The sequence below is a fragment of the Aulonocara stuartgranti genome, assembly GCF_965226115.1.
Source record: "Aulonocara stuartgranti genome assembly, chromosome: 15".
Classification (NCBI taxonomy): domain Eukaryota; kingdom Metazoa; phylum Chordata; class Actinopteri; order Cichliformes; family Cichlidae; genus Aulonocara; species Aulonocara stuartgranti.
The window spans coordinates 5,838,640-5,849,396 of NC_138951.1; the positions used below are offsets into that span (position 1 = coordinate 5,838,640).

The 10,757-nt window shown below is 39.9% G+C and overlaps 1 protein-coding gene across 1 annotated transcript; it reads left to right on the top strand.

Moving 5' to 3' along the window:
• The first annotated feature begins 1,185 nt into the window (after positions 1 to 1,185).
• vrtn (vertebrae development associated) lies at positions 1,186 to 10,433 on the top strand. The gene is made up of 3 exons (XM_082505207.1): positions 1,186 to 1,471; positions 2,668 to 2,981; positions 7,251 to 10,433. Exons 2-3 carry the CDS (start codon positions 2,670 to 2,672, stop codon positions 8,994 to 8,996), a joined length of 2,058 nt encoding a protein of 685 aa, XP_082361333.1. The 5' UTR covers positions 1,186 to 1,471; positions 2,668 to 2,669; the 3' UTR covers positions 8,997 to 10,433.
• The last annotated feature ends 324 nt before the right edge of the window (positions 10,434 to 10,757 follow it).

Below are 10,757 nucleotides of genomic sequence, written 5' to 3' on the forward strand. Positions count from 1 at the left end.
AACTTCCTTGTAGTATCCAGATCTGACAGTTTCAGTTCCTTCTATAGATTATTCAGGCCAAAAAAATAAATAAATATGGCGGCGTATTTAAAAGCTTCTTTGCCTGTTTCACTTTGTGATTTCTGCATCACCATAGTGATCATCTTTCAAAATCTACATTTTAGTGAACCCTTTCTGTGGATGTCCACATGTTTTTAGACTTTAAACTAAGACAATGGATGCAAATCTAAAGGAAAAGAAATTGTCCACACACCTAGAGCTGCACTTTTTAACAAGTGGGTGTTTGTATGCATTATTTGCAGTGTTAACTATACAAACCAAAGTGTAAAATGTACCCATTCTACTGTAAACCCCCCACACAAGCAACCACATTCACACATTGACCAATTAGCTGATAAGCTTCAGACCAAAGCCTTGAACCCCGGTGAACTCAGGCACCAGTGAGTCTGCTCAGAACTTGGAGTGCACAGATCTTTGGTGTGTCCCCTGGTGTGTGCATCCACACACCAGGGGACAAATGCTCTTGTCCCCTGGTGTGTGGATGCAATGGGGGAGTTTTGGAGGTTTAAAAAAAAGTCCTCCAGAGAGGGTGTCCTCCAGCTGTGGGGGGTTAGGGTAGAGTCACTGGGATTGTGTGTGTGTGTGTGTGTGTGTGTGTGTGGGGGGGGGGGGGGGGGGGGGTCTCTGTGTGTGTGGAACAAAAGGCCTTGATCCCTGAAATCCTGCAAAAGGCAGGAGAGGAGGTGTTAGAAGTGATACAGTATAGAAACAAGTTGACCTGGGCTTCTGGAGCCTTTTTCTCCTCTCATGTCAACACCCTGTCTACACATATCCACTTCAATAACTAAGTAGCACTTACACTACTGTCTACCCTGGACAACCTAAAACTGATTTGTAGTCTTCTGAGTGGAAAAAAATATAATAAAAAAATAAACTGACAACGTGTATTTTTATGCAGCATAAACGTAAGGTTGGTCAGTTAATGAAGCAAAAATGGGGCCCTGCTGCTCTCTTAACCCGAAAGCACTTGACAAATAACCTTGAAAATGAACTTTTCAGTGTGAACAAAAACAAGCCAAAACGCGTTGAGGAAAAAAAAACTACAAGTACCTTCTTCTTATGGCCCCTAACACATTTGCTCCTGTTAACACTTCACTTTGAAATTGACCCTGGCACGACGTAAGGAGGAGCAGGCGGGGAAGACGAGAAAAGGAGGAGGTGTTTCGCGGGGAGGGACGGCGAGAGGCGTCCAGGGTCGTCCGTGGACTGTTTCCTGAAGGGAGGTGTCGTTAATCGATGTCCACATCTCAACTGCACACCGGAGAACAGGACTCCCAGAGGTTAAACGGACGCAATGGACTAAAACACTCGCAGCGTGAAAGCAATCTATGATCTGTGAAACCCTCCAGTAAGATACCAGTAAGAGTACGTGGTTTTCATTGATACTCATCTTAGGTCACTAGGCGCTCAGGTAAGAAAGATAATGGCTTCCATCATTGTTTTGGGTTGTGATGTGGAGTTACTGTTCGGCGTTCGTTCAGGGTTTTTTTTTTTTGGGGGGGGGGTTTGGTGACTAAGAAGGCGTCAGTGGTATGTGTGTTTTTTTTTTTTTTTTTTTTTTTTTTAAGTAATCAATAAGCGTTGGTAGAAAACAAAAACACGGGTAAATAAAACCCCCAAAAACAAACAGGCCATGACGCAGCGCAAATTGAGCCATATACTAGGTAATGACTTTGAAATTGTTCAGATTTCTTTTCTTTCTTTCTTTTTGTCCTTTAAATAATGTAGCTAACAATTTCTCTATTTTAATAAAAACAAAAATAATATTCATCACGGGCCACTATGACCCAGGCCAATTTTACAGACTTTTTGTTGATTGCATTTTTATTAGGCGACCTGTAAATTTACGGAAGTGTGATGCACTCATTTGAGTTAAAACAAAGTGGTTTTTTTTTTTGTTGTTCTTCTTTCAATTAACGGGACTATATCTAAATTTTAAACATAACGTTTTATGAAACTTTCAATAATTAAAAGGTGTTATTTCACAGATGCATAGGACCTGCTTAGTTTAATCCAGTTTTATTTTGGTTTAGCTTTGACGCATTAGGAGATTTTAGTGTTTGTAATGTAACTGTATCGTACCTGTGCTGACCCCCTCGCTTCAGTGTAGGAGGGGTCAGGCCTGTTAGCTGCAGGTGAGAGCTTCTAGCAATGTTTTGGGCTCGCTTTAATTTTATAATTGATAATCAACATTTTATCACGTGAATACGCTGCGCTTCTGCTGAAAACACAATAATTTTACATTTAAATAACACTCGCTCAGATGAGTAGTAGAGACATGCTTTAATTTCCAGGTTAGCCTTTCCTTAATTAAGGAGGAGGTGGTGTGGAGTTATTTGCTACTAACAGCATTTGGTAATTCAGGATTAAAGTTGTTGTAGTTGTTGCTTTTACATGTTTCAGCCACAGTAATCTCAGTAATGTAGTTTACTTGTGATAAAGGCATTGGGATAAGATTTACCGGTCATATTTTATTTAACAGTTTAAATAATTAAATCTCAAATAATCTTCAGTTTTCCTGGGATCTGGAATTGTTCTCTCCCCCCACTGTTCTTCCTTTAGGTCTTATCTCCTCCTCCTTCCTTGCATCTCTGGTGTGATCCACAGGTATGGTTCAGAGGGACGAGGTCATGCTGTCTGCTCTGGGAGAGCTCCAGGAGGCCACAGAGAGCCCTGGCCTAGATGCAGTGACCAAAGTGGCCCAGAAGGTGGAGCAAGTCCTCGCTGCCTTTCAGCTGCCCAAGACCACCTGTCAGGATTTCCCTGAGTGGGCAGGAGTTGACGATGCCGCTCATGGTTTGTACCCAGCTGATGCACCCAGGGGCCTCCTGCCTCTAAACTGTGATGGAGAAGGCAACTTACTGTTTGATGCAATCAGCTTGCTGTTAGTGGGCAACACTGGACTGAGCTTGGAGCTACAGGTAAGCAGGATCGTGTGCGCTAATGGTCTAAATCTACTGCCTTGGTTCAAAAAGGTTACCCCTGGTTTTCGTGGAAGGGAAAACATTTAAGAACTACAGTCATTTCTATACACAGCCTCATTTCATTCATTTAATTTAATTAGCAAAGCTATGTAATGTTAAATATAAGGATTGTCTTTAATCACTGGATAAAAATAATTTGCTGTGACTTCCTGAAGTCTAGAACACATGGACCACCAAGTGCTGGAGTTCCTCCCTTGAGATGTGCTGCTAGGCCTTTTTTGTGGGTTTATCTGTCTTTTGTTTTATCTTCCATCACTGAAACACATGTTCTGTGACCTGGTGACTGACTTGACCGGTGGAAAAATATCTAATTTCTTCCTTTCCTTGATACACTTTTGTGTTACTTTTGGAATTTTTTGGGGGGGTCATCATTTTTTTGCACTTTGAAGCACTCTGATCAGCTTCACTTCAGAGGTGATCCTGTAGGGACTCTGTTACACTAGCAGCTGTACACTCCCAGGCCATAACGCTGCCACTGTGTCTGACATATAATGGGAGGTTGTTTTTTTTTTCCCATCATATTGATACACGTTCATCTCAACTAGGTGCAGGGTTTGATAGATTGTTTTAGTCTAATATGGCCCCTTTGTTCTTCAGTGTAACCAGTGCTTTGCACCTCACTGTAAACCTTTCATATTGACATTAATGTATCTCTTTTATATACTTTTAAAATGATGTGGCAAGCTCCTTAAGAGTGTTCTTGATTTCATTAGAAATGCTCAACCTGGTTTTTCTTAACACTCAAATAATTCTCTCATTTTGTACTTTTAGTTGCCTTCTGTGATCTTTGGGATATTTTTTTTGTGTGTGTGTTGCAGAGCTGACTGGTGTGCTTGTTCACTTGCCCTGACATGTCTTTGGATGTCGAATTTAAAATTAGAGTGAAAATCTGTAAAATGTAATTTAACACTTTGAATCAATTTTCAGTTATTATGTCCCCTCAATTGAAATAACAATTAAAAAGACATTACCTGGCCATGGAACTGCTTGTCAGTCAAGTGTCCAATCAATTTTGAGCCTTTAAAAATGGGGGACTATATATATATTAAAATGGCTGTAATTCCTAGAAATGTCCTCCAATTTTTCTTATAAAACCACTTGAAATTGTGCACTTCAGTCATATATTGAATGCATGATTTAAAATCATCAACCTTATTAGCGAATAGGGATCAGGTTATTCCATCTCAAATCATCATGTTTTTAGAACATCTCTGTTAAAACAACCTCCAATTTGCCAGAAATTTTGTATTTAAAATTTGACATATACAATGATATGTCAACTACATTTCTAGATATATTTTTTAAAAGACCTGTCCACCTACTCTCAGGCCTCTTTCTTTTCAGATTGAAATATGAAGCAATGAGCATGGGTATCTCAAAAAAGTTTGAAGATAAAAACCTACAATTTTACTGATCTTTTTTTAAAAAAAAATTGCAAATGGCATTCCCCCCCCCACTAATCATGTTTTCCACTTGCACCTGCAAAGGTGTCAGCATTGCATCAATGTCAGCACAACATTTTCAGATCTTTTGTACTCTCAAACTTTAGTCTCGTCTGCATTTAGCAACTAATTTTCATTGTGAAATCATTTCAATATATGATGCTGTCAGAACAAATCGACTGTGAATGCAGTCTGTATTTAAAAGACCACTTCTTAAATTCTTAAACATCCTGGAGTAAGAACCACAATCATCCTCACTCAGAAATGCTCTCAATCATCTCAATCATATGATGCCAACTGTGAAAAGAATATTTAATCTGTGCAGCAGGAGGAATGACTGTTAATCAGTGTCTCTTGTGCTTCAGTGTAAGGGTATTGACTGCTAGCAGTCCTAATGTCCACGCAGTGAGAGAACTCTAAAGAAGTATAGCTTTTATTCCAAACTGAGGATGAGTTCATGTGGCATGGATCATATCAGAAGCTTCATAAGAAACGAGTGGTCCTTAAATGTCTTGTCATTTTTTTTTAAAGGATATAAGCTAAGCAGTTTGGGGTTTCGGTTAAGGTTCAGAGTGAGTGACCAGGATATGTATGGGGCGCCGTTTGTAAAGTGAAACATGCTGAAATTAACGGCAACATTTTTCCACATTTAGCTCAAAACCTTACAAAAACATGTTTTTTCGAGTAATTTTTTACAACATTTAGTAAAATATTTGTAACTTTTCATCAAATCTTAAATATTAAATCTAAATGTTAAATGTTAAACCTAAATGTTTAGGCTAATATGCAAATTTATTGTACGAATCAACGGAAATACCAAAATAAAAGCTTCCCGAAAACCTCCGGTGCAAAATTGTGTCTGTTCTCCTCACTTCTCCCCGCCATGTGCTGCTTCACTTCTTGCCTACGAGCATGTCCAGCGATTTTGCTGGACATGTGCTGCAGCGATTGTGAAGTGGAGATTGCAGCTGCTAAGAGTGCACTACTGCTGAACCTTTGGATGGCCGACGAAACGGATCTTCCGATGTTTTCAGCTAAATCGCCGGACGTGCTTTCTCATGGTCCGTGCCAATGACTGTATAAATGTATAAATGACTTTTATACAGTCATTGATCCGTGCCGGGTTATGGCTGAATTCCAGTGGAATGACGGTCTCGCCATAATAGACGTTCCAGCCCTAAACATAACCTTATCCCTAACTATAACCTTATTCTTAACCTTTACTAGCAGTTAAATGACGTAAAATAGTGTTTCCCAAAGCGATTTTTAGAAAATGAACAAACGTGTAGGTTGAGTCCAAACGGTTCTCATGTGCTCTCCTTTTTCCGATGCCGTAATTTAGGAACGTGTTGGGTACCCGAAAGCATAAAATGTTGACAATTTGTCACCTAGCGAAAATTATTATGCTTTGGGAGTGAGAACGTGTCTGACCACTACCGGCACACTTTTGCACCGGTGGTTTTCGGAAAGCTTTTATTTTGGTATTTCCGCTGATCCGTGCAATAAATTTGCATGTTAGCCTAAACATTTAGGCCGATGGCGCGATATGGCAGCCTCGCTTCTGTCAGTCTGCCCCAGGGCAGCTGTGGCTACAACCATAGCTTGCCTCCACCAGTGTGTGAATGTGAGAGTGAATGAATAGTGGCATTGTAAAGCGCTTTGGGTGCCTTGAAAAGCGCTATATAAATCCAATCCATTATTATTATTATTATTATTATTATTAACATTTAGCATTTAGATTTAACATTTAGATTTAGATTTAAATATAATATTTACATTTAACATTTAACATTTAGATTTAACATTTAACATTTAGATTGAATATTTAACATTTAAAATCCTGTTTTAAATATGAAAAGTTACAAATATTTTACTAAATGTTGTAAAAAATGACTTGTTTTGAGCTAAATGTGGAAAAATGTTGCCGTTAATTTCAGCATATTTCACTTTACAAACGGCGCCCCATAGATATGTGACCAAACCTTAAGGCTTGCTTCATGCAAAAAAAGGGAAGTTCTCTAATATCAGGATTAACAAATCAAATCTCCGTTAGCAAGTTGACGCTATGCAGGGTCTTTTAGGTGGGGATCATACTTCTCATTCATACATTCATTTTCATTTTGTCATCAGACAGTTAGAGCAATGGTCTATGTGGATGTCTGCGTGCCTGCCTATTTTTTGTGATTGCACAGACTCGTCAGTGGAGAATTTACATAACAGTCTACCAACTATGCATGAACCCAGGACTTCAAAGAAGTATAACGTGAATGACTGGTTGGTTGCTGGGTCGCCAGCTAACAATGTCCGTAACTGTGTATAATACAGGCTTTAGAAGCCTTTTGGTATTTCTGAGCCAAGCAGTACATTTATTCTTGTAAAGAATAGACCAGATTGTTGATTTGGTCACTCCTTTTATTTTCCTTCAGCCCAAAACTAGCCTCTCTCACTTGTACTGACATGTCTTTTGTGTGTCATATTTAAAATTACAGTCAAAATGAAAAATACTTCCAAAATTATATCTGCCATTTGTCATGAAATAACAAGCAAAAAAACTCACATGGCCATCGAAGTACTTGTCAGTTCATTATCCAAATAGTTTTGAGCCTGTGAAAATGGGGACTACGTATAAAAATTGCAATTCATCAGCAGTTAATGCAAAATGGCCCCATGAATTAAAGTTGAAAGTCTACACTTGAATTTTAAAATTGGTGAACAGAAGCACAACAACAAAAATTTTCTTTGTCCCTGTTGTTGTCCCTCACAGGTACGAACCACAGTGGAAATGGCGCTGTGGAAGAGATACTACTTGTCTGGGATGATAGATTCTAAAATGATGCTGCAGGCTGTTCGCTTCAGTCTGTGTGCTGAAGAGTCTGAGGACATGGTAAAACTGCCTGGAACAGTATTGGAGGCCATCTTTGATGCAGATGTTAAAGCTTCCTGCTTCCCTGGCACCTATGCTAACATGTGGCATGTGTACGCCCTGTCATCAGTTCTTCAGTTCAACATCTACTCAATCTACCCCATGTTCAATCTGAAAATCAGGCCCTATTATAACAGAATCATACGCCCGAGGACCTGCCCCAAAGACTTTGAGCCCCAAACCATCCACATTATGTGGTCTGGTGAGTTGCAGTCCGAATCATCATTCAGACCCAATCATTTTGTGGCATTAGTCCGCACAAATGACCTTACATTTGAAAGCCCTAACAACACACAGAGTGTGTCAGCCATTAAGAGTGACGAGCAAATTCAGGACCCCCAGCTTTCTTATCCCAGTCTGAAAGACAAGTACAACATCACCAAGAGAACCTTCTATCGTTGGAAGAGGCAGACGCAGGAACACTGCAAAAAGTCAGCCGCCAGGTATGAGGCTAAACATTTCTTGCAAGCTTGCTACTTATCAGGCAAGCTCATCCCTTTGCACCTGTTTAAACAGTTCTTCCCCGAGATCTCTAGGTCATCTTATTACAACTGGAAGCATGAGCTCATGAAATCTGGAGGAAAATTCTCCACCACCTCTTCCACTGGGGAGACGAGTTCAGGAGATAGCACAGAGCAGGAAGCCTGGTCATCACCTGATGCAAAGCAGGATGAGCTGGATCCTAATGATAGCGTTGCCGGTATGTTTGGCCTCAACCTTGGCAAGCTGGATGCAGAACGTGCTCACAATGTTGCACATATGCAGGAAGCTAAGCGCTGCCTGCAAAATTGCATTGCCATGAACGCATCCTTGCCCTTCAGAATCTTTAAAAGAAATTTTCCAGGAATCTCAAGATCAACCTACTACAACTGGAGAAGAGAAGCCATGCTGTTCAACAGAGGGTACAAAGGCAGCACTGGCAGCAGTGAGGATAGCTCAGACAAGAGTCAAAGCCCCAAAAGTCTGTCACCAGAGCTGCGCAATGTCAGCCAGCCTGTTTTGGCAAGGATGAGGATCTACAGACAAAAACACAGAAGCTACAGGCTTGCATATATGAGCAAAAAACAGCTCAGAGAAGCTGCAAAGTTGCACGTCCAGAAGGCCAAATGGTCCCTGGCAAAGTTTAAGATGAAATTCCCCTCCATGTCAACTTGCCTCTACTGGCTGTGGCGTAGTAGCCAGAACCACAAAAAGAAAATGGTCACCCAGAACACAGAGGCCAATGTCCTCAAGACGCTGGAGAGCACAGGTACAGAAAACCAGACCACTGAAAGCAGGGTGGAGAGTCAGCATGTAGCCCCATTTGTTGAGACCCCTAAATTTCTAGAAAGGCCCACCATGCCCCCCTTTGTCCCCACCCACATCCTTCACAGAAAGGCACCTGTAGGTGAGTCGATGTTTCCGATGGATGTTGTGACTCTGGCCAACTTTAAGGCAAAGGCCAAGCTCTTCCTACAGCAGCGCTTTGAGGAGAAATCCTTCCCCACATTTAAAGAATTCAGGTCCTACTTCCCGTTCACCCCTCGCTCGACCTACTACATGTGGAAGCGAGCCTTGCATCACGGGGTGTCACTAATTCACGCTTAAAAGCTTTTGTGCCACTTAAAAATTGGCATTCAGGAGCAAAATGAAAGCTCTGCTAGTCTATGTCACGTTCATACCGCAGCGTTTTGTTCTAAACAAACTACCTACACATTGTTGCCTTATGTTCTAATGTTCTAAAAGATTGTATACATGGGCTTAGCATTTAAATGCATTCTGTCCTTTCCTCCCCCCAGTACCACCCCAGTAGGTCATTCCTCCCTCCTGGACATTTGCACATGCACATGTGTGAAAAGAAACTGAGCTGTGGGTCCATTCAAACCATGCATGTTACCCTCCAGGCAAAAGGCAGTTCAAAGCTTTTGTTTTGTGTCATTTTGTTTGAACCTGCATCTCCTACATTCTCCTTTAATCCCCATCCCCACTATATAATTCGGGTGTCCTTATTTTTCTTTAACTTTTTTATTTTCTTTAATTCTTAATGCTTAAGTGTAAGTTTTTCGTTGTAATTGGCCTGGGGATTTAATGATTTTTTTTTAAAAAAAATTTAAAAATTTTTTTATTTCTTTGAATGTAAACAACAGTGTTAGTTTTCAGATAAGATTACTTTTCGTTATAAAAAAACAGGGTTGCATTTTCCTTTCAGGTTGTTGTTGTTGTTGTGTATTTTTATTTTTATTTTTTTGTACTACAAATTAGCGAGCGAATTGGTGAGCTGACAATTTAGGTAGTTTTTAAATGATCTTAAGATTTTGACATGCTGGCTTGACTTTTGTTTAGGAACTTAGTAGTTAATAGTACCAGTACACTGTTGGATGTATTACTTGAGTCATTACACCATCTAGTTCCATCTCCCAGCATGTCAGTTACTGCCATGTTATCAATAGGCCAGTGATACTGCAGAAACATCCACATGGTGTCCTTTTCACCTCGTGCCTCCATGCATCATTTGAGGCAGGAGTTACAGTGGTGTAAATCAGCACTGGTTTGTCAACCAGAAGACCTTGACTCCCTTTCCACTCCATTTAACTACTGGGTTAGATTTAGAGGAAATGATCTTGACATTCTTGGATTAAATGGCCACCTTAAAAAGGTTCCTGTATGCTAAAAAAATCATGTTTAACAGACCAAATCGGAGGAGGTTTCCATTTAGGGTGACACTTTTCTCTTGACATCTTGTGCATATTTTTGGCACACCAGTGATTTGTGGCAGTATCTGACATCCATAGCAATGAGAATGTGATACACACTCTGAGTATGTACTTCAGAGTATTTTATTATTTTATTGTTGTTGTTTTTTTTGTTTTTAACTGAATCTAATTTTGTGAAAAAAAAAAAAAGAAAAAAAAAACAAACAAGCTAAAAATTGAATGTATGAAGACGTGCCGTTGTGCACACAATTTTAGAACTACCTACATCAGTAAAATATCTGTGAAGATTTCTTTTCATAAGCTACTCTTTTGTATTGTGCACCCTATGGATTCCCCATAATAAATTTAGTCTAAATTTGACCTGAGCATTTGTTTTTTGTTACGTCTGAAAAGTGTACAGTTAAGAATGCTGGCATGTTTTGTTTTTCTTCTCAGCACAGGTTTTGCTTCTTTTAACTGCATATGAACCTAAGAAGTGCAGTGCTTTATGTCAGCTCATGAACACGGGTTACCTGGTGCAAAGCATTAAAACCACCCCTTGTTTACTGCAAACATATGGAAGATTGGGGAAATAGTTGAATACCTCTACTTTTTCTAAATAACTTGGTCATCCTTCCAAGTTTTTGGATGGATACCAACAACCCCTTTCTGAGCA

What these genes read in the sequence shown, in the direction of transcription:
- vrtn (XM_082505207.1), top strand. Translation starts at nt 2,670, where the DNA reads ATGGTTCAGAGGGACGAGGTCATGCTGTCTGCTCTGGGAGAGCTCCAG. An exon ending in GACTGAGCTTGGAGCTACAG is followed by an intron (nt 2,982 to 7,250) that starts GTAAGCAGGATC and finishes TGTCCCTCACAG; the next exon opens with GTACGAACCACAGTGGAAAT.